The 22,391-nt window shown below is 39.8% G+C and overlaps 1 protein-coding gene across 3 annotated transcripts in view; it reads left to right on the top strand.

Moving 5' to 3' along the window:
* THADA (THADA armadillo repeat containing) overlaps nucleotides 1–22,391 on the top strand; it is a 327,677-nt gene that overhangs the window by 140,782 nt on the left and 164,504 nt on the right. For all 3 annotated transcript variants that reach the window (XM_061155511.1, XM_061155510.1, XM_061155509.1), the window contains 2 exons: nucleotides 5,354–5,443; nucleotides 6,679–6,810. In XM_061155511.1, coding sequence (XP_061011494.1) covers nucleotides 5,354–5,443; nucleotides 6,679–6,810 — 222 coding nt within the window. The remainder of the gene's footprint in view (nucleotides 1–5,353; nucleotides 5,444–6,678; nucleotides 6,811–22,391) is intronic.

Below are 22,391 nucleotides of genomic sequence, written 5' to 3' on the forward strand. Positions count from 1 at the left end.
TATCCATTTATGTTTTACTTGAGGCTCTGTTTTATAATACACAAGAAGTGTTAATATTGCATATCCTTCAGGCTACACTCTATAAACATTTAGCCAACTCATTAGTAGCCCTTAGCTGATGCAGAGTTGAGTTTACGCTACCTGGAAAGTAAATCCTAGAATAGAAAGGCACCTCCTGTGTCTCAGCATACCTGAATACAAGGTCAGAATTCTTCTTTAAACATAATTTTGGTTTTTCTTAAACATTGACAGATGCACAATTGATGCTTCTGTCTCTCACCACCAATCAGGGACACAGTAATTTTAACAGAATATTTTTTGTAAAGATTTAGTCGAAACACACCAGGCTATTAAGAACAAAACAGTTAGTTATAGGATTCACCAAATAGTTAACTTTGAGTAAGGTACCTTCTTCATATAGCCTCCAAGATAGACTGGTTGGTAAATGTTTGTTAAAGTAACTGAATGAGGTAATTTGCTTTCATTCCATTAAAACAATGACTTTAGGGAATTCCCTGGTGGTCCAGTGGTTAGGACTTGGTGCTCTATTTGCCGAGGACCTGGATTCAGTCTCTGTTGGGGAACTAAGATCCCACAAGCTGTGTGGCATGGCAAAAAAAAAAAAAAAAAGACTTTAATTTTAGAATAGTAGCTCCTCAGCTCGTGTCTCTGGCAGTATTGTGGTCAGCAGGGCCAGTTATTTATCAAGGCAGTTTCTAGATGATGTTGATAACAAGCATATGGTCTGCTTAAGTGAGAATGTTTATCTTTGTTACTTCCCCAAGAGATATCAGGCTGCTGGAGATTAGTGACTGATTCCTTGAGAAGATGTGTCCTCCAGGCTTTGTTGTGTAGATGAAGATGTTCTGTATGGGCAGGTAGTACTCAGGTATCCCAGTACTGAACTCCTAGAGTTTTACCTTTAAATGACTCCACTGAAAATGGAAACTGATATTCTTAACCATTTTGCTTGGAGATGGTAAAGAATGTGACATAGCCTGTAGGGGAATTGGTTTGTCTTCCCCCTCAATAAAACGTTGACCTTGCAAAACCCAGGTTTGCATTTTTAACTAAAAATTTTATATGTGTCATCCTTTGTAAACAGCAAGACACTGGTAAGAACCAAAAGCCCTAACCATTAGGGATTAAGTCACACGTAACCATAATATGGTTTACTCTGCAGTCATTAAATGGAAAGAAATAGATCAGGGTGCCTGATATTGAATGATTTTGTAGATAAAGTTTTTTTTTTTAATGAGAAGATGCTTCTAAAGTAACTTTTTTTTTTCATTTATTTTTATTAGTTGGAGGCTAATTACTTTACAATATTGTAGTGGGTTTTGTCATACATTGACATGAATTAGCCATGGAGTTACATGTATTCCCCATCCCGATCCCCCCTCCCACCTCCACCTCCCTCTCTACCCAATCCCTCTGGGTCTTCCCAGTGCGCCAGGCCCGAGCACTTGTCTCATGCATCCAACCTGGGCCGGTGATCTGTTTCACCCTAGATAATATACATGTTTCGATGCTGTTCTCTTGAAACATCCCACCCTCGCCTTCTCCCACAGAGTCCAAAAGTCTGTTCTGCACATCTGTGTCTCCCTTTCTGTTTTGCATATAGGGTTATCATTACCATCTTTCTAAATTCCATATATATGTGTTAGTATACTGTAATGGTCTTCATCTTTCTAGCTTACTTCACTCTGTATAATGGGCTCCAGTTTCATCCATCTCATTAGAACTGATTCAAATGAATTCTTTTTAATGGCTGAGTAATATTCCATGGTGTATATGTACCACAGTTTTCTTATCCATTTATCTGCTGATGGGCATCTAGGTTGCTTCCATGTCCTGGCTATTATAAACAGTGCTGCGATGAACATTGGGGTGCAAGTGTCTCTTTCAGATCTGGTTTCCTCGGTGTGTATGCCCTAGATAAAGTTTTGATGAAAAAAAATCATGGTGCACAACAGTATATGTAATATGCATGTTTGTTGATGGAAAAAAGTCAAACGAAAAGTGTGTACTTGAATTCACTGAATTTTTTAAAGGAGAAAGCCAAGATACTTTTGCATAGTTTTCTGTGAGGAGAGGCACTGGGCAGTCTGTTTCTTTTAACATTTATTAATTTTTTTCCATAAAAATATATAAGTACAAAGAAGGAAATGAGCTTTCTTTACATAAAATGCCCAATAAATGTTCAATAAATCTATAATTTGAAATGAGTAAGGACTTCAAAAATTTTTTATTTTACTGAATATGAAATAGTTATAAAAAGAAATTTATAAAGTTGTGGTAAGGTTTACAAAGTTTGCAACAGATGTAGAAAAAAAACTTAAAGATACCAAGCGGGGAAGAAAGAAGGTGGGATGAGTTGGGAGAATGGGATTGACATATATACACTACTATGTATAAAATAGATAGCTAATAAGAACCTACTATATGGCATAGGGAACTTTACTCAGTGCTCTGTGGTGACCTAAATTGGAAGGAAATCTAAAAAAGAGGGGATCTATGTATTCTTATAACTGATTCACTGTACTGTACAGCAGAACCTAACAGAAGACTGTAAAGTAATTATACTGTGATAAAAAAAATTTTTTTTAAGTATGCAGTAAATAAAAGTAATCACTCTTCTCCAGAATCATAGGGAAGCCACACTTCATACCCATGAGAATGGCGAAAATGGAACAAAAGACAACAGGAAATATTGGAAAGGATATGGAACCACTAGAATGCTTGCTTATTGCTGTTGAGAGCATAAAATGTTATAATTATTTTGGAAAACCATCAGTTTTCTAAAATATTAAACTTCAGCTTTATTCTCAGATATTTATCTAAGAAAAAATATATGTCCACAAAAAACCTTGTGCAAGAATATTCATAGCAGCTTTATTCATGAAAGCCAATAAATGGAAACAGTCCTTATCTGTCAAGAGAAGAATGGAATAGTGTTGGAAGTTCTGGCCACAGCAATCAGAGCAGAAAAAGAAGTAAAAGGAATCCAGATAGGAAAAGAAGAAGTAAAACTCTCACTGTTTGCAGATGACATGATCCTCTACATAGAAAACCCTAAAGACTCTACCAGAAAATTACTAGAGCTAATCAATGAATATAGTAAAGTTGCAGGATATAAAATTAACACACAGAAATCCCTTGCATTCCTATATACTAACAATGAAAAAACAGAAAGAGAAATTAAGGAAACAATACCATTCACCATTGCAACAAAAAGAATAAAATACTTAGGAGTATATCTACCTAAAGAAACAAAGGACCTATACATAGAAAACTATAAAACACTGATGAAAGAAATCACAGAGGACACAAACAGATGGAGAAACATACCATGTTCATGGATTGGAAGAATTAATATTGTCAAAATGGCTATTCTACCCAAAGCAGTCTATAGATTCAATGCAATCCCTATCAAGCTACCAACGGTATTTTTCACAGAACTAGACCAAATAATTTCACAATTTGTATGGAAATACAAAAAACCTCGAATAGCCAAAGTAATCTTGAGAAAGAAGAATGGAACTGGAGGAATCAACCTGCCTGACTTCAGACTCTACTACAAAGCCACAGTCATCAAGACAGTATGGTACTGGCACAAAGACAGAAATATAGATCAATGGAACAGAATAGAAAGCCCAGAGATAAATCCACGAACCTATGGACACCTTATTTTTGACAAAGGAGGCAAGGATATACAATGGAAAAAAGACAACCTCTTTAACAAGTGGTGCTGGGAAAACTGGTCAACCACTTGTAAAAGAATGAAACTAGAACACTTTCTAACACCATACACAAAAGTAAACTCAAAAGAACAGCATGTATACTATCTATGGTGAAACAGATCACCAGCCCAGGTGGGATGCATGAGACAAGTGCTCCGGCTTGGTGCACTGGGAAGACCCAGAGGAATCGGGTGGAGAGGGAGGTGGGAGGGGGGATCGGGATGGGGAATACATGTAAATCCATGGCTGATTTATATCAATGTATGACAAAACCCACTGGAAAAAAAAAAATAATAATAAAAATAAATAAAAAAAAAAAAAGAGAAGAATGGATAAACAAACTTGTATATTCATGCAATAGAATACAAAGCAACAAAAAGAATCTACTGATACATTGAATAACATGAATGAATATCATAAGTTTTATACTGAGTGGAAAAAAGGCAGACCCAACAAGTTATGTAATGCATAATTACATTTATATGAAATTCTAGCATAGACAAAACCAAACTTGGGTGATAGAAATCAAATCATGGTTGCTTTGGGGATTCAGAGTTGACTGGAAAAGGGGTGTAAGAGAACTTTCTAGAATGATGGAAATCTCCCCAGGCTTCATAGAGGTGGATTACATGAGTGTATGCATTTATGAAAATTGACCAAATGGTATACCTAAGATTTGAGCATTTCACTGTGTGTAAAATATGCTTCAGTTTTTGAAAAATGGTATTTTGGGTCTTTATTATTAGGAGAATGCATCTAGAGTTGATAAAAGGGGCAGGTTTGGGAATATGTATGTCACCCCTTCAGAGTAGTTCCTTCATAGTTTTGGAGACACAGTATTTAACCAAGTGCCATATTTAGCTTGGGCTTTTTTGTCGATTGTACAGTTGGAGGAACTATTTCCAGAATCTTGTCAGAGTGCAGGGAGCAGCGTTGTAAAGAGGGAGAAGGTAATCCTCGAAAATTAGCACTCCAGAACCTTACACGCCATGTCTTCTGATGATCTTGCTCCTGACCAGTGGGTCTCAACTGGGAACTTTTATTTTCCTCTCAGGGTGCATTTGGCAATGTCCAAAGATATCGTTGGTTGTCAGCTGGTGTGGGGAGGGGTGTTGTGCTACTGGCATCTCATGGGTAGAAGCTATGGAGGCTGCTAAACCTTCTACACTGCACAGGATAACCCCCCACAACAAGGAGTTATCTCATCCAAAATGTCACTGATGCCAACTTGCAGAAACCTTGTTTTACATTTGTGCTTACTACTGAGGCTGAATCGGTCTCAGTCAACCAGGTGCTGATTACACTCATGGTGCAAATCAATTGTGGAAATTTGGCATTTTCATAAATTGCACATTTCTTCCCTGTCAGAATTTAATATTAAAGACCTGTAAGTATATGTAATCTTAAATTTTGAGGTAAAATTCCTTGTGTTAAGAGCATTTCCAAAATCCAAAAGAATTAAATTCTTCAAATGTTAAGTTTTGTTCTTTATTTCATTAAATATTTAAACAAATGATCTTAGTTGATGTTGTTTAAAAAAATGAATAAAAGGCTTTATCAACTCAGAGGAAATAAATGATAATAATTTATCTCCTTTTCTACCTCCACAGAATGACAGGGAGTGAATTTTTCTCTCGTTTCCCTGAACTCTATCCCTTTCTTCTCAAACAGTTGGAAACCGTGGCCAATTCTGTGGACAGGTAAGAAGAGAATAGGGTGGGCCAAAGTGGAATCAAGGATGTGAATTACTTTGAGGTTTTTCCCTCCAGGCAACAGTTTTTAATCAACTCCTTCCTTGTAACATAGATGGATTTTTTTTTAAAAAACCTGCTTCTTTATTACATCATATTTCCTGATACTCTGTTGAAGATTTGTACCTGAAAAGTTATGTAAAATCAGGTTTTTAGATTTTATTTTACATTTTTACAAATTCTACTTTTAAAGTTTTCGATGTTTTACTGGAATTAGGTTTTTAGAAGCATATTGTGATTTCTTGTAAGAATCATTTTCTTCCCCTTATATTTAGGAGCCTGAGTGTTTACACTTTGAGTTTGCTTTAACAAACACCTGTCATGTTTTTTTTAATCACTGGCCTATTGCAGCTGACTCATCTGGTCATGTATGATCAGAAATGATACTGTTCCACTTGAGTGAAGATGGCCAGCAGTCCTGGAAACACAAAATAAAGCTAATAAGAGGGCTTCCACTCTAATCAGGACAAATAAAAAAAAAGTTCACTGTTGTCCTTTACATCACAATCTGTGGCTAGTAGTGGAATTTTTTGTATGGACATCTTAGAGCATGGGCCATTTTATTCTTTGAGCAGTTTTTGCACTTGGCATGAATTTATACCAATTGTCTGTAGTGAGAAAATAAAATCACATCAATGAATTTTTACTTCTGTTTATGATACATTTCCTCACATTTTAGTAATTTGTGCAGACAGGCTTTTCTGGCCCTGCTAAGCGACTGTTCACGCTTTCTTAAGTACATTTGGATGTTGAGAGTTTCACATTTCATACTCTGGAACAGGCATCTCTCTACTGTCTGAACAGCTCAAATCAAAACAGCAAACTCTAATTATCAAATAATACGCTTTGAGAAGAGAATCGTGTGCAAAAGCCTAGTCTGCGGCTTTGCCAGTAGTTCTTCCTTATTTGCACAGTAAGAAGATACGAAGTGAGTGGAGGAAAGAAATGCAAATAAGGACAATTATCCCTGATCATAGAGTCTCACTTTATATATTGGGTTGGCCAAAAAATTCCTTCAAGTTTTCCATAAGATGATATGAAAAACCCAAACGTACTTTTTGGCCAACTCAATATGTAATTATTTAATGAGAAAAATGTTTGAAGACAGTGCCTCGCCTCAATTTTTTTTTTTTTTCGCCTCAAGTTTTAAACCTTTTATGTACAATACTTTTTTTTTTTTTCAGTGATACAGGAGAACTAAACCGTCATCCCAGCATGTTTCTCTTACTTTTGGTGTTGGGGAGGCTCTACCCTTCCCCCATGGATGGCACCTGTTCTGCTCTCAGCATGGCACCTTTTATTCCCTTCATTATGAGGTAGTATATGCTGCATGCAAATAGTGGGAGTGGCATGGGGCTATATGGGACTATTTAATCCTGTTTCTATTTCAGAAATTATAGTTTGTTTTTTTTTTAACTTTGGGAGGGTGCTCGTGAAGGCGGGGGCCTGGAATTACTGCCATTGCCTCCAACTGGCCTCCAGTTTTTTCAGATTACAGGTTTAGGAGCTCCTATCTACTGTTTAAGACGTGTTCCCTGGGAGTCCTACGTGCTAATGGACGTGTGGTGTTGATAGGAGATACCCCCTTTTGATAAATATAGCCTTATCCCTGTGTGGAGCCTGGTCAGCATGGGGTAGGCTTGGTTCTGGCATACACCCCTGTTCCTGGGCTTAAGGGGACACCTGGCTCTTCACTCTGGAGTTGGAGGGTAGTTGCGAGGGGTAGCATCTAAATGGCAATGCTGTGTAGCGTGCGTTTGCTTCCCATTCATCTCCTCTTTAAAGCTTGGAGTGTCTGAGAAAAAGCATGCATAAAGAATATGCATGGAGTCAAATGATAATAGGCATTTCTGCTTCTATAGCCTATTACCACGTCCTCTGTTTCATTTGTTTTGAGACACTTGCCAGCTGCTACTTTCCTTTTTTTTTTTTTTTAACCACATGTACTCTTTTACTGCTAAATAAACATATTTCCATTGATAAAATGTAAAAACATAAAGGTAAGTGTTTCTTGATACACACATAATATAAATTAAAAAACCCAGTCAAAATTAATATGCAGTGAGATGGAAATAACTATAGTTTACACTCAGTGTAATGACATTTGCCAGCTTCTGATCACCTTTTTCATTTTGGATCAAAGGCCTCAATAAATAGGCTTCTGAAAAGTACTGAAATTTTCTTATGAGATATTTCTGAAGTCCTGTCATCTCAGTTACCTTTTTACCTTTCTGCTTCCCTCTTGACAAAACAGCACCTTCATTTTTATATATCTGCCAAAAATTGAAATAGATTTAGAGCAGAAGGATAAAATACAACCAACTCAAGAGAGTGTGCTTGTTATTTATGTGGTGTCCTGGGTTCCACTTCCTGGTTTCACAGAGCTGACTGTTGCACTTTAATGTGAGAAACCATTAAACACGAGATTCTGGTGTGTGATTGCTGTAGCCATTTGTTTGCACCAAGCCCTGGCTGTGGCTGTGTTATCTGTGATCACAGAGATGACTCACTCAGATTGGTTTTTGTTTCCTGATACACAGAGTTACCAGCCTCCCGTATCCAGCATTTGGTGATTCATTTGAGGAATTTGGGTCATAAATTTTACTTTCAGGAGCATTTAAAAATTGTACTTTCACATATAGCTGGAAAGAGCTAAAAAATATTTCAGAAAGTTGATGGTGGGGGGAGGCCCATCTATAGAATGACAGTGTACATTAGAAACAAAGACAGGCTTTAGAACTTCATCATCCTGTGTTGAAAACATTTAGTTTGTGGAAGCTTATTATCAGTCAGTCTGACATGTGTTACATCCTAGAAACCAGAAGTGACTACTTTGAAAGTATCCTTCCTGTTATTTATTAGTTTACGTATAAACAGAATGCTTATACTACTACACCTATATTCAGAGCACTTTGAAATGTAAACATATCACTTGAGGTAGGGTCTCATAAATTGTGATTAAGTAGGCCTGGAGTGGGACCTAAGTTTCTGCATTTCCCACAGACTTCCAGGTAATACTGATGCTGCTGGCCTACAGACCACACTTTGAGAAGCAAGATTAAATTTGAGAACTTAAACATGATCAGAACCACACAGAGAGAGATGATTTTAATAAACTGTTCAGTAGTAGGGTCATACTTGGAACTTGGTTAGACTGTTTGGGAGGTTTATTAGAAGTAGCTTTTGATCCAGGAATGCAGAGAACAGCAAGAGTGTATCCTAAGCAGAGAAGTCAGTAGGGAGCAGACCCACCTTTGCTGAGCCTCCACTGTTGGCCAGGCACCGAACTGGGCATTTTTCTTCTAGAGACACCGAGAGGAAGTGTTACCCGCCTCTTTACCTGTTGAGGAAATTGAGGTTCAGAGAGCAGGGCAGCTATAGAGTTAGAAGATGAAACCCAGACTGCAGGGCTTTTTGTCAAGAGTGAAGGGTGTTCTCTTTCAATTACAGCAAAACGTCCAGCTCCCTTGTGTATATAGTAAAGAGTTGTAGCTACACTGAGTAGGCCCAAGGGCCCTGAAACTTATGCAACTAGGAGCCGTTCAGAGCCTACATCCAGTCAGTGAATCTGAGTGCAGGCTGAAGTCACAGTGTAGAAGTTGTGCCCCGATAGCAGTGTGATGTTTCTGACCTCACTCTTCCAGGGGTGGCGGTGGCTTGCTTTGGGGCAACCTTTCTCTTAGACTCACATCTCTGGGATCATTGCTTGGGGTAATGGGGCCATCTATGGCCCAGGATAAAAGAAGCCTGGCTGTTCTTTCTTGAAAAGATAGTGAGAAGATCCTAATTTTAAAGTTAGAAAACCCAGTTTGCAGTTTCATCAACCTACTGCCAGGACAGCCTTGTACTACTCTAAAATGTTCACATCCCATTGGGGAGATGAACTATAAACAGATTTTTAAAAAATAGTGAATTTGGTAAAACTGCACACATTTGATTTATTGATAAATTACTTCTGAGAAAATTATTCATGAAGAAAGTGAAAGATTGATCAGAAAACCTGCCAATCCAGGTGGTATTTGTGGTTCTAATCATGGTGAAGATTGGGCTGCATTGACTTAGGATAAGACAAAGAGGTTGCTGTATGCACACAAGTGGATGGGCAGTGTTTTATTTTTGTTGCATTGCTAATATTAATTCATGTTCTTGGAAGAGATCTTATCAGGCTCTCAGATACTCTGAGTTTAGCTGAAGAGAAATTTTTCAGCTAGTGGGAGTAGCACAAAGGTTGCTCTCACTGTGCTACAGTGAATCAGTTGTATAATGAGAAGATTAAAAGCTCAAATGACAACTTTTTATTTCCTTTTGATTTACATATACTTACCTGCCATTTCCTTCCTCTCTATGAGGTGTTTGTATTACTTGTTATCTTTGTCCCTCATTCCACATTTAGGAATCTAAGCTTTTGTCTCTGTTAACTTAAATCTTAGAAATTTCTGGTTTGGATCTTCCACAGTTATGTGTGTGTGCAGCTATGATTTGCTGCATCATCTTGGATCAGAAATGATCATGTTAATTCCAGTGTTTTGTTTACAAGGTTTTTGTTTTTGTTTTTTTAAAGAATCCAGTATATTTTATGTCCCCAGTGGTGTATGGATCCAGATCTTTTCCATGCAAAGTTGATGCCTTCAACTTAAGGCCATTCACTCTTCAGTTCAGAATCCACAAAGCAGAGTGACTCATGCTTTAAGAGGGACCCCAGCTAGCTCCCTGAATACAGTTTGCTAGAGCCCACTTGTCTGGGGCTTTCTAGAGACCAAAATATCTCGGATATACACCTTGGAATTTCACAAGCAAGTTTCAAGTTTGAATCAATGAGCAGTAGGAAACCAAATATGCCTCAAACATAGATGATAGAGCATGGGGTCCTGAAGAGAACCAAGGCCCTAGACTCAAGAGACTTTGTTCTTATTAAGCACTGCCACTGTTCACTAGCTGTGACTCTTGAACAAGGCTCTGTACCCTCCCTGGGCCAGTGTGGCACCTGTGTGTGTGAGGCAGAAAGTGCCTTCCGTTGCAGAGAACTGAGATCTCAGCATCAGACTCACTGCACTAATCCCCAGTGGGAGAAATACCTCCATTGCCTTCTATTCACTCCGGGATGCTTTCAAAATGATCTCTCACCCTCCCCCTTTTTGACTTATTTTCATGGCAAATGACTTTCAGTATATTTTTCCCCAACTTGTTTCAATCATTTTTCACTTAAGGTAAATTTTCAGTGAAATCTGCTTTTCTTTTTCTGAAAAATTTTGAGGTACAAACAACCATACAATCTTAATTAAACACGTGGCAGTGGAAATCACCCATAGCAACGTATGCAGTGGAAATTTTTTTAGTTGCGATATCGAAACATCTAGTCAACAACCAAAACAAAAATGGAAAAATATGCATTTTATGTATTTTAAAAATATTTCATGGAACCTTTTGACTGTACCAGTCTTAGAAAGGAGGGGTCGGGAGTACAAAAACTAAGATGTAGGCCTGTTAAGCCAGTGATATTGGGAAATAACAGTGACTCTTGTTTTCTTTTCCTTGAAAGTTGCATAATGCAAGGATTATTACTTTATTCCTTACCCACGTTATGAAGTTGAAAGGTCTTATTTGTATAGAGTTGGGGTTTTTGCAGTAGACCATAGTTGGCTTCCACCTTCATTTGTGATTATACTAGGAACTTTCCTCCAAGGCTATACATTTCTATCTGTTATATCTTCCCAGAATCCTTGTAGATAAGTAGAAGACAGGTTTTGCTTTATAGAGAGAGAAGTGCTGCTGAGACACTGCTGGGAAAGAAGACATATCCACCTCCCTTTCTCTCTACCCCAGCTCCTAATCCTCTCTCCCCCTGAACAGCTCTAGCATTAATTTAAACCTCTTGTTATTCATCATTACTGTATTTTATTGTAATGTATATGCTCAATGCTTATTCCCTCCAAATAAATTGTAATCTCTTTCCATGGAGAAGCAGCTGTGGATTTGGTGGGTTTGTTTTTCCTTTTTGGTACCTTTTTCTGCCTAGCCCCAGTTTTGTCTCAGAGACTGAATTATTAACCCCAGAATGAAACTGTGAAATGAGACATTTTGTGCCTTAGCAGATCTGTGTATCTGTGAAGTCCTTTAGGGGCTCCTAGTCCTACAATGCTGGAGCCATATTTCATATCCCACTGGTTACGGGTTATGTAGAAAGGAGGCTCAGCCCGTTTTTATGTTTTTCCTTACCTTTGAGGAGCCTTGTGTTCTAATGTGAGCTCTGACATTTGCTTTTGTTTTGACTTCACCTCTCTGATCCTCGGTTTCCTTTTCTGTCAACTTAAGGACATTGTGCTGTATGCTCATTCTCTTCATTCTAAGTTGTGTCTTACTCTTTGTGATGCTATGGACTGTAGCCCCTCAGGCTCCTCTGTGCATGGGATTCTCCAGGCAAGAATACTGGAGTGGGGTGCCATGCCCTCCTCCAGGGGATCTTCCTGACCCAGGGATCAAACCTGCCATGGTCTTCTTTGGCCTTGTAAGCCTGTGACCTGAGACCTTCCTGGACTCTGAACTCCTCCTCCATGACTGCTGTCCAGTCAAGAGATCTGGAGGCCCACCTTGCAGCTGCCCTGCTGTAGGCTTTAGAGCGAAATGAGAGGAGCCTGGATTGACAAGAGGACAGGGAGGTTGAAGAATTGTACGCAAACCAAAACATGTGGGGGAAAACTTCCCAGATTAACGTGGGATGAATAGGGGGCCCCTCAGTGCTTCAGGCTGTCAGTCTGTATAATGGGGACAACCCTGACTATAAAATAGCAGATAAAAGCACCTTAGTTTGCTTGTTAAGAAAAATTTTAGAGAGATGAAGGGGTTGATAATATAATGGTGATAGAAAGAGGGCAGTTTTTTTTTTTTTTTAACTCCTGCTTTAATTTTGTCTCTGCCAATAAACTGGAAGGAAGGCCCTGAAGCCAGATGTAGGTGAGGTAACAGAAAAGAATACTGTCTCTTCTGGGTAAAGGCAAATCCATGGACCTAGATAACTTATAGCATTGGGTGCAGGTTAGCCTAGAACCAAGTCAATAATTTGGGGGATGTGTGGAATGAGAATGTTATCCTCCAAGCTTGCAGAAAGATTTCAGAAGAGAGAGAAAGGCATATTTTTATCAATGACCAAACACTTGTGTTGATATTGGTTGTTTCAGACTGGATCATCTGATGTATGACTTGCAAGTACTTCATACTTTATTTGCTGAGAGCTAGTAAGGATTCCCAAAGAATTAGTCATGCCTGAGCCACTTCATTGTTTTGATGGGATTACGAGTCTGATAGATGAGGACAGTGCTGCTTTATTCAGCATTTGAATTACTTAAAATGAAGACAGACTAGACTGTGTGCTTATTAGGTTTTCATACAACAAATATAATTGGTGATGAACTCAAATTCAAAACAGTCTTTAAGCATAGGAGTGACAAATTCAGGCTCGTAGCCATTACTTTTATGAAGCTTGGAAGGAAGGGAATGAAATTAAGGAAGTATATACTATAAGTTTGTTTTGTTTGTGATGTGTTCTTAAGCTGGGTTTTGGGCAATTGGTTGTCATGTTATTCTCTAAGCTCAGTTTTTTACTGGATGTATCTTGTGTCAAAATCATAGTTGAAAAATGTGATTTCACAGTAGCCTTGGAAAACTGGTTTGATGGGCTGAGACTATTAAGATAACATTTAATAGAGATATGTTTCAGGTTCTGATTTTTTTTTTTTTTCAGTCAAAATTGCACATATATAGAATGAGAGCTGTTGGCTTCATAGCAGTTTTTATGAAAAAATCTTGGGGAATGGGTTTTCCTGGTGAGCCCTGAGGAAGCATATAACACAGTTGCTACTTCTAGGTAGTGATTGCTGTAGTCCTCCTGAACTCTTCTGGTCAGACTAAACCCACATCATTCTGCTGTTGTGTTACTGTGCTCTGGGCTTCCCATTTTAGGAGGGCCACTGATAAACTAATATTTATCCAGAGGAGGTGACCAAGATGAGAAGGAAGCTAAAACATCTGGAAATAGTTAGACTGAAAAAGACTAGTTAGAGGCAACACGGTAATGGCCTTTATGTAGCTGAGAGGCCACCATGTGGCAGAAGGTACATAATTTCTGTCTTGTGCTGACAATGGGAAAGTAGGAGACGGATTTCAGACTTTAATAGAAGGACGAATTTGTGAAAGTTTGCATTCTGCATCAAGAGAACCAGCAGATTTCCATAAGACTGAGCTGCTGGTCATTGAAAGTCATCAAGGAAAACTGATCATATGTTGTGTATATTTTGAAAGGATTTCTGCAATGCATCTGAGGTTGGGGTAGATGACCAGCAAGGCATCTTTTTGAGGTGTCTTATTTCAGAATTGCTGAACAACCCAGCCATAGATTGTAAATGTGCAGTGAAATAATAAACCTGCCTCTAAACCTGCAACACATTTTTTATTTGTACGTTTTTATCCATGGGTTCTTCCATCAGCCAGTTGGGGCGTCATTCTTGGCATGGACCACAGGTCATGGTGGTCTCCTGCATGGTGCCCTCTAGCAGTTAATCCACTTAAATTTAGCTTCTAAGTCACTTCTATAACTTTGTTCTGGATAGTTCTGAAAACATTTTTTTTGGCGTATGAGATGTTATGTCTGAAAAGGATTCCTTATTAATTTAATTATCTTTTTTGTGTGTGTAGTTGTATATTTTTCTCCATTCCAGATGCTGACTTAAGCCACATTTGTTTTCTGACAAGTACAAGGAACATCTGAGTCTTTGAGAAAAGTCAGAGATGCTTTTCTGAAGAGTGATTAAAATAGATAACTCTTTGTTGTTCAAATTTCCTGAATAATCTCCTTCAGATTGAGATGGCTGTTGAGAGAATAAGAAAGTTGCAGACTCTAGCCCGTTACTAGTAAAAATATTGAAAGTAAGGGTTTTCTGGTTCTGTTACTATAGCACTTCCTCCTGCTGGCCAGCCTAGAGGTGTGGGACTCCACCCCTCCCATGGTTACTGCTAAATTCCATGAACCTTAGGGGACGGGATTAAAGGTTAGGAGTTTTCCCTGTACCATCCTGATCTGTTAACAATGGTCTGGTAAAGAAAAAAAAAAAAAAAGGCACCTGCCATCCCATTAATCTGTAGAAACCCTGATTCTGATTTTAGTGATGTGACTCGAGGCCAGGCTTTGAGCAAGACTGTCAAGGTGCAGATGTTCATTCCACTCAGGGCTTTCTAGAGCACTCAGTGTTCCACTTTGCCTGTAAGTCAAACTTGTGCCCACTCTTTCCTTTCATACAGATGTGACTTGGTACTATTTGTTGTATTACACAGACATACATTTTGAATTAAAGTGGTGAATCTAGGTAATGGAATGTGGAGCCTTACATAAGGGAGGACCTAAAACCAGAGTTGGAAGGTGGTTTCCTGTTGCTGGTGAAATCCCAGTTTGGGCAGCTATCTACTCGGTCTCCTTTTGACCATGGTCCTGCCTAGCTAGTGCTTGATTTGGAGGGCTTTTTTTTTGTTTTTTTTTTTTTTTGCTCATGGCCTTCTGAATTTCCAGATTCTACCCAGGGGTAGCTGAGGTTCAGTGTGTGGAATGAAATCATATTTTCTGCATTGTGCAGCTCTTTTGCAAAGAGTTCTGGCCTAAAAAGATACTCTGTCATCTGTCACTGATTTTTATATCTCAGTTCCTAGAGAGGGGCCTCGCCAACTTCTGTCTCTGGTGCCAGATCTCTTTAACACCATTTTTTAAATATGTTTTTGAGCAAAAGGAATGAGGAGTTCACCTCTTGTGGAATGCATTGACAAAGCAAGCTAGAAAAACAAAACTTGTAAGGACCAGCTTTTCTGCAGCATTATCTGTTACTTCAACAGGCCAGTTCAGGTCATGTTAGAACAAGTGATTTGATCTGCAAACAGCCTCATTCTTAGGTGAAATTTCTGACAATGATGATAATCCATGGCCTATTGAGGCCATTCACTCTCAAACTTAGAACCCAATCAGTTAATAGATTAACCAGGTAGTAGTTAAACATCCATTGTGTACCTATCTAGCATGAGGTCTTGGGTAAGATGCAAAGTAAAGGAAAAAGGTCTTCATTCTTGAAGAACTTATGATCTAGCTAGTGAGATAAAACCCACACTTGTGAACCTGACCTGCCATACTGTGTGTGTGTGTGTGAGCATGTGCACCTGTGCGTGCTCAGTCATGTCTGAATCTTTGTGACCCGGTGGACTGTGGCCCACTAGGCCCCTCTGTCCATGGGAATCTCCAGGCAAGAGATTAAAGTGGTGAATGAAGTGGGCAGCCATTCCCCTCTCCAGGGGATCTTCCTGATCCAGGAGTTGAGCTCCTGTTTTCTGAGTCTCCCGCATTGGCAGGCAGATTCTTTACCACTGGGCCAGCTGGGAAGCCTATGAAACACTTAACTGTGTGGCAGGTATACTAAGGATTGAGGGCCTATAAGCAAGAGGGAAGCACCAGTGGGGTGGAGCAATTCAGGAGGCTTTGCCTAGTAGCACAAGAGGAAAAAACACAGGAATTCAATGTGCCATCGGAAGGACTTTTAGAAATCTCCCAGGCAGGTTAGTAGCTCTTACGAGAGGAGAAGAAAGTCATGCTGTCCGTTCTGTAGACAGTAGTATCTAACAAGGGGAAGACTGTGACAGAGTTTTGTGATTCATAACTTGGAATTTATCATAAAGAGCTTCGCTTTGCTTGAATCATGGGTGACTCGGGAAATTCACAAAATAAATGGTTTGGCTCTTAACAGGAGAAGCCATCTACAGTGAATCTTTGGCAGCTTTAATTATGAATAATATTTTCTCTAGATGTTCCATTTCCAGGTCTTCTGGTAATGATGAATAGTAATGGGGAAATTAATACAGATGTAGTAATATTTAAATTGTAAAACATTTTAATCACGTTTTCCCTTAAGGAACCTTTATTTCCTGAGTCTTAATTGTTGTCTCAAAAATTATAGCCAAAGTGCTCAGCAGGCATTTTTAATGCTGAATTGAAGATTTGAGAGGACCAAGCCCCAAATGCCAACTAATTGGAAGTCATCTTCTCCTACATGGTAGGGAACATTTTAGGATCAAAACTGTATGTTTTTCTCTTTAGGCAAAAAAGTCCAAATTAGGGAATAGAGTATAAGGTAAAGAGGAATTACAGTAGGCTTAAAATGAGCACAAGGAGAATGAACGACATGCCATGTTTTGATTATCTTTCTCTGATTGGAGCAGTGTTTTCCCCTCCCTCTCCTCTGGACCTTGACCCTTACCAGTCTATTTATAATTTTCTTGTTTTAATCAAGCTGCAGTAGTCATATCAGCTGCATCAGATACATTCACCCTCTCATTTCTTGACTTTCCCCTTGTGTCTTATTTTCCTCACTCACCTTGAGCATTGAGAGTCCTGCCTTCTCGTCTTGCCCCTCCTCCACGCAGCAACAAGGGCTTGCTTCTTCATCATTTATTCTTGTCTTTCACTTTCTTTTGTAAGTGCTCTTCATCTCCTGGTTGTCCAGCCATTGCATGTATTTGCTGAGGGCCTCCTTTGTGTCGTTGCCCAAACCCAAGCCCCCTACTTTCATCACCTCTTTGTTACAAGAGAAGATGGAATAGTCCATCAGGCATGGACTCTCTCCATGGAGACACCCACTGTACCTCCCACCATGGTGCTTTCTCTCGTTTTACAGCCAGGCTCTTGGAAAAGGTTGTCTGTGTTCACAGTCTCCGTTTCCTTCCCTCTTATTCATTCCTTACATCACTGCAGCCTGGATGCTTCTTTCACAGCTTCACTGAAGCTTCACTGACAAAGGTGAAATAGGAGTGACCTCTTCATTACAAAAGCCACTGGACGCTTTTCAGTCTTTATCTCTCTGGATCTTTCTCTGGTATTTGACACTCTTGTGCACTGGCTTTTCAAGATGCTCTTCCTCTGTGGCCTTCTTTGACCTTTGTTTCTTCTTCCTCTTTTAGGGCCCCTTCCTCACACTGCCTCCCAAATGCTGGTGTACCTCTTTGTCCTGTTCTTCACTCTTTTCTTTATTCACTTTACCTGTACGGTACTTCTCTGGCTGGCAACTCACATATGTTGAAGAGTCAGTCCTAGATCTAGAACGTGTATGAAATCATAGACTCAACTTTCTGTTGGACAGCTCCTTCTGTATGGCCATAGATATCTAAAAGTCAACAGTTTACCCCAAGGAGTTCCTCTGCACCCGGAGGTTTGGCCATCTCTTAGGGCCTAGCCCAGTGTCCACACATTCCCTCTGGCTAACTGGAGTCAGAAGACTTCTTTGAAAGGAAACAGAACTCAGGATATTATGGAATATCCTTCCAGTATTATTGACTGTGTTCATATGAACTCAATAACAAAGGAAAGTTGGCTTAAAAAGTCGTTGACTTTTGATATCCCGCCAGTAAGTTTGAAATGGTCAGCTTTTTTCCTTACACTGATGATCATCAGTTTGAGGTAGCAGGTGGCAGCTGTTGGTAACTTTCTTTGGAAATGAATAAGTTAAGGCCCAAAGGAGTGAGCAGAATGTGTTCACAGTCAAAAACGGATTCATTAAGGAGTCAGGGATGGATCTGTTTATTTGTTTACTCAACTGTAAGCATCGATTATGGGTCTGGCATGATAAAGGGAAGCGTCAGAAAGATAAGAATTTTGGCAAAACGGGATGTCCTTTGTGCTGTGTTACCTCTTTATCCCTATCATCTTTACTCTAATTTTTTCCATATAATTAGTGATAAGTGATAATAATTAGCAGATGTTTACTATGGGCTAAACACTGAATGTACACCAACTCATTTCATCATGACAGCACTCTGAGGTCCCTAACATTATTATTCCCATCCTATATCCTACAGAGAGGGCAAGTTGGGCAGTGGGAAGTTTAGAAATGTGCCCTAGGTCAGGGTGCCCAACCCCCAGGCCACAAACCAGTACTGTCCTGTGGCCTATTAAAAACCGGGCTGCAGGAGGTGAGTGGCAGGTGAGCCAGTGAAGCTTCATCTGTATTTACAGCCACTCTCCATTGCTCCTGTTACTGCCTCAGCTCCGCCTACTGTCAGATCAGCGGCAGCATTAGATTCTCATAAGAGCGCAAGCCCTACTGTGCTTGAATCATCCTGAAACCACCACCCCCACCCCCACCCCAGTCCATGGAAAAATGGTCTTCCACGAAACTGATCCCTGATGCCAAAAAGGCTGGCGACCGCTGCCATAGGTCATACTGCTCTGAAGTGCTAAGGCTAGTGTTTATTGGAACCAAGCAATATGGCTCCAGCACCTGTGCTCTTTGCCACTCCCTTAACTACGCTAGCACTTAATACTACAATTCACTCTTTTGCTCCTCCGTTCACAATGCTCCATCTGTGGGGTGTGGCAAGCTAGTTCTCAACATGCCAGAATTAACTTGCCATTAAAGAAACAATTGGACTCACTCTGCTTTCTTGAGAGAGCTCTCCTCTGAGCTCGTTGGGCATTGCTCTCGCAGTGTTCTCTTCTTCTAGTCTGAAATCAGTAGAAGGGAGGAAAAACTTGCTGTTAAGCCCAAGTGATTGTGACAGGTTGCTGAATAAAACTGGTTCAGCTGAATTTCTGAGATTCTTGAGAAACGCTGAGAATTTCTTACGAAAGAAATTGTCCTTATAATAGGGAATCGAGGGTCGTTGCACAGTTAGTTATAAGTGTCTTAGCAAAGAAAAAATGTGTCTTGAGGCTAAGAAGCATAAAATCTTCATGAGATTATGTTTGGGCTGCTCCTTAGGCATACTTTTTAAATAATTAGAACATCTATTTTCCATCTGACTTTACCTAAGTTTTTACTGTTAAAACTTAACATAATTTTGAAAATCTTCAGGGTTGTTGAAAGAATAAGAAAAAAAAAATATTAACAAGCATTTATATAAAGAAGTTGAAGTTTACAATATACTTTCATACACAGAACCTTACAAGATCATCCTCCTTTTACTCTCTTAGAAAATAGTATCATAAAGGTATCAATATATGTTGAAAGTTTTAAAAATTGCCAATGTTTTTTAATGTGGTAATCCTACACTTGAAAAGGAGCCTTATGTATGACAAAACCCACTGAAATGTGTGAAGTAATTAGCCTCCAACTAATAATAAAAAAAAAAAAGAAAAGGAGCCTTAAAAGGCAAGTTTGAATCAGTGAAGTGTTCAAATTCCTGAAGATGATAAAATGAAAGTTTCATTACTCCAAATGGTACGTAGTAAATTTAGGGAACCGCTTGCTGATGGGTAGGCGACTGTAGCATCTGGTTAACGTGTAAGTTGACATGCCACACCGTGAAGCCTCTGAGTCGGATTGAAATCCCCCTTTATTCATCAGTTTTGTATTTTTCATGTGCAAAGTACCACTTCCTTTCTTCACCAACCAAAAGTTCCTTGCCAGCCCTGCTGAAGGGCACGCTGAGAGTGAGATGTGTGAGACGTGCCTGGTGACTTGCGTTCTGTTTTGTTTTGCATCAGGGAAAATTTCCTGGTTTGGGATATTTATGTCCTGGCCACCAGTCCCCAAGAGATGGCCACATTTCTCCCAGTTTTCAATGAAACTCTCAGTCCCAGAGGTAAACTTCAGCTCAGCCTCAGTCTGAATAATCGCAAAATCAAAATTAGTCAGGCCCACATGAATGAGATTTTCTGTTTGGTCTATACAGTCTCCAGAGCATTAGCAACATGTCTATTTGTATGAAGGGTGATGCTATGTCAATAAGCCTGCTCCTTTTTGATAATTGCAATCATACAGGAAAAAGCCATCTGTTTTGATAGAAACTATGGAAATATATCTAGGTAGCCAAGGAAAGCTGGATTGTTACTAAAGGATGTGTCATACCAACGAGAAAATAATTTACAAAGCATTGTGTAGAAAATATTTTCAAACGCTGAACAAGTGAGTCTCTTAAACTATCCTTTTGCGTGATGGGTGAGTAGTGCTAGTTTGTTTTCTGCTTGACTGATTATTCATTTTTTTCCCCCCAGAAGAATCTCTTTTTCCAGTGAAGCCAGAGTTCAAGGCTCAGCTTCTTTTCAGCTTTGATAAAATGAAAAGTAAAACTCTTCTGTTACTAATGGTAACCTACATAAGTCTAGTGAAGAGAAACTTAAGAAATGTAATTCTTATTTTCTAGCTGAGCTTCAGTGCCTTATAATTAATATAATTCAGTCACTTCTTACCCACCCCCCCCCTTTTTTTTCTGCATGATTTAAGACATCAGAATTTAATTCATAGCCAGAATGAAAACCGGACTTAGGCAAAACTTGAAAAGACTAGAGAGGGATTTGCATTCTGTTGCATGGTTGAACACATCCCTAAAGTAGCAACTTTAGAATGTTGTGTCCTGCTAGAATTCCCCATAGAAAACTGACCAGCAGAGCAGTCTCCTAATGCCCTCCCCCTGGTCTGCACCACTGGGAACTGTTGTGAGGGCCCAGGATCCGAACCTAGGGGGCTTCACAGGATTGCGCCACAGCCTAACAGAAGGGCAGTAGTCTCACTGGGCAGTCTGTGCTCTGGTTCATCAGCCCCAGGCTGTGGGTTTTGGAGTTGGCCAGCCACCCTGGCTCAACCTTGGATAAATATTCCCAGGTTCTATGTAGGAGGGGGGAATTCAAAGCCCTGTTTTTCCCGAGTGCTTCCACAACTAATCCACAGCATGTTATGAGGTCTGAGTGGAGTGGCCGTGTTTGGAAGGATTAGGGAACATGTTCTACTCCTAGTTAATATGTACACCCATACTCACACGTAGAGCCAGATTTTAACCCACTTTATTCACCCAGACCAGCTTCACCCCCAGTGCAGTTGAAACCTGTATGGAATGATTTGAGAGCAATGCCTTTTACCCACCCAGTTTTCTAGGATGCCTCTTCCCTTTTGAGCTGAATCTTGAAGTTTTACAGGTAGTCTTTTATTCATCAAGTATATGGGTTTTGTGCTCAGTCACTCACTCATTTCCGACTCTTTGTGACCCCATGGTTTGTAGCCTCCCAGGCTCCGCTGTCCGTGGGATTTTTCAGGCAGGAATACTGGAGTGGGTTGCCATTTCCTTCTCCAGGGGATCTTCCTGATCCAGAGATCAAACCCACGTCTCCTGCATGGCAGGCAGATTCTTTACCTGCTGAGCTATTGGAGAAGCTCTGATCCCTTCTAAAATGGACATCTCATAGTGAGATATAACACTTTAAGGTATTATTGGTCATTTAAACCATAGAATGAATTATATTGTTCAAGTTTCTTTGATTTTGACAGGAAGAGACATTGGTTGGGTGCAGTGTTAGAGCTGGGATAAGGCCAGTGGTGACCATAGGGTGTAGAACCCGGGGCGAAAACAGATTGCACTTTGCCTAGGAGAGGACCACAGTGGCTTCTTCCCCATCAGAACTCGCTGCCATGCATTTCCTGAAACAGGGCATCCTATTTTCTATTTACCTCTCCTTGCTGGCAGGGAAAGACCAGGAGGTCTTTTTACAGCTTTGACTCTTCCTCACCCCTTCTAGATGTGGTTCCATTTCCATTCCAAGATGAAAGCTTGTCTCTGTCCCCTCCCAGAATAATTCCAGGCAGCAGAACACAGTGAATCCTTCCAGATAAAAGACCTGCTGATAAGATACCAGATTGTTATCAGAGAAGCAAAGTGAGGGGAGTCCCTGCCATTAATTACCTACTTACAGCTTTGTTTATATCCTGTTCATTTGGAGGCATGTTTTCCTTGGACAGTTTCTTGTCTGTATTCTGAACTGCAGGCTGATGTTTGTAAAAATCCCAAAGGTCAGGGAATAGTGAGTTCCTTATATTCTGAAAGGTTTAATGGCAAGGAAGAGAATATCAGAGTTTCTATCTTCCACCTGGAAGGAAATGGACGAAGG

Source organism: Dama dama, chromosome 11, assembly GCF_033118175.1.
Source record: "Dama dama isolate Ldn47 chromosome 11, ASM3311817v1, whole genome shotgun sequence".
NCBI classification, from domain to species: domain Eukaryota; kingdom Metazoa; phylum Chordata; class Mammalia; order Artiodactyla; family Cervidae; genus Dama; species Dama dama.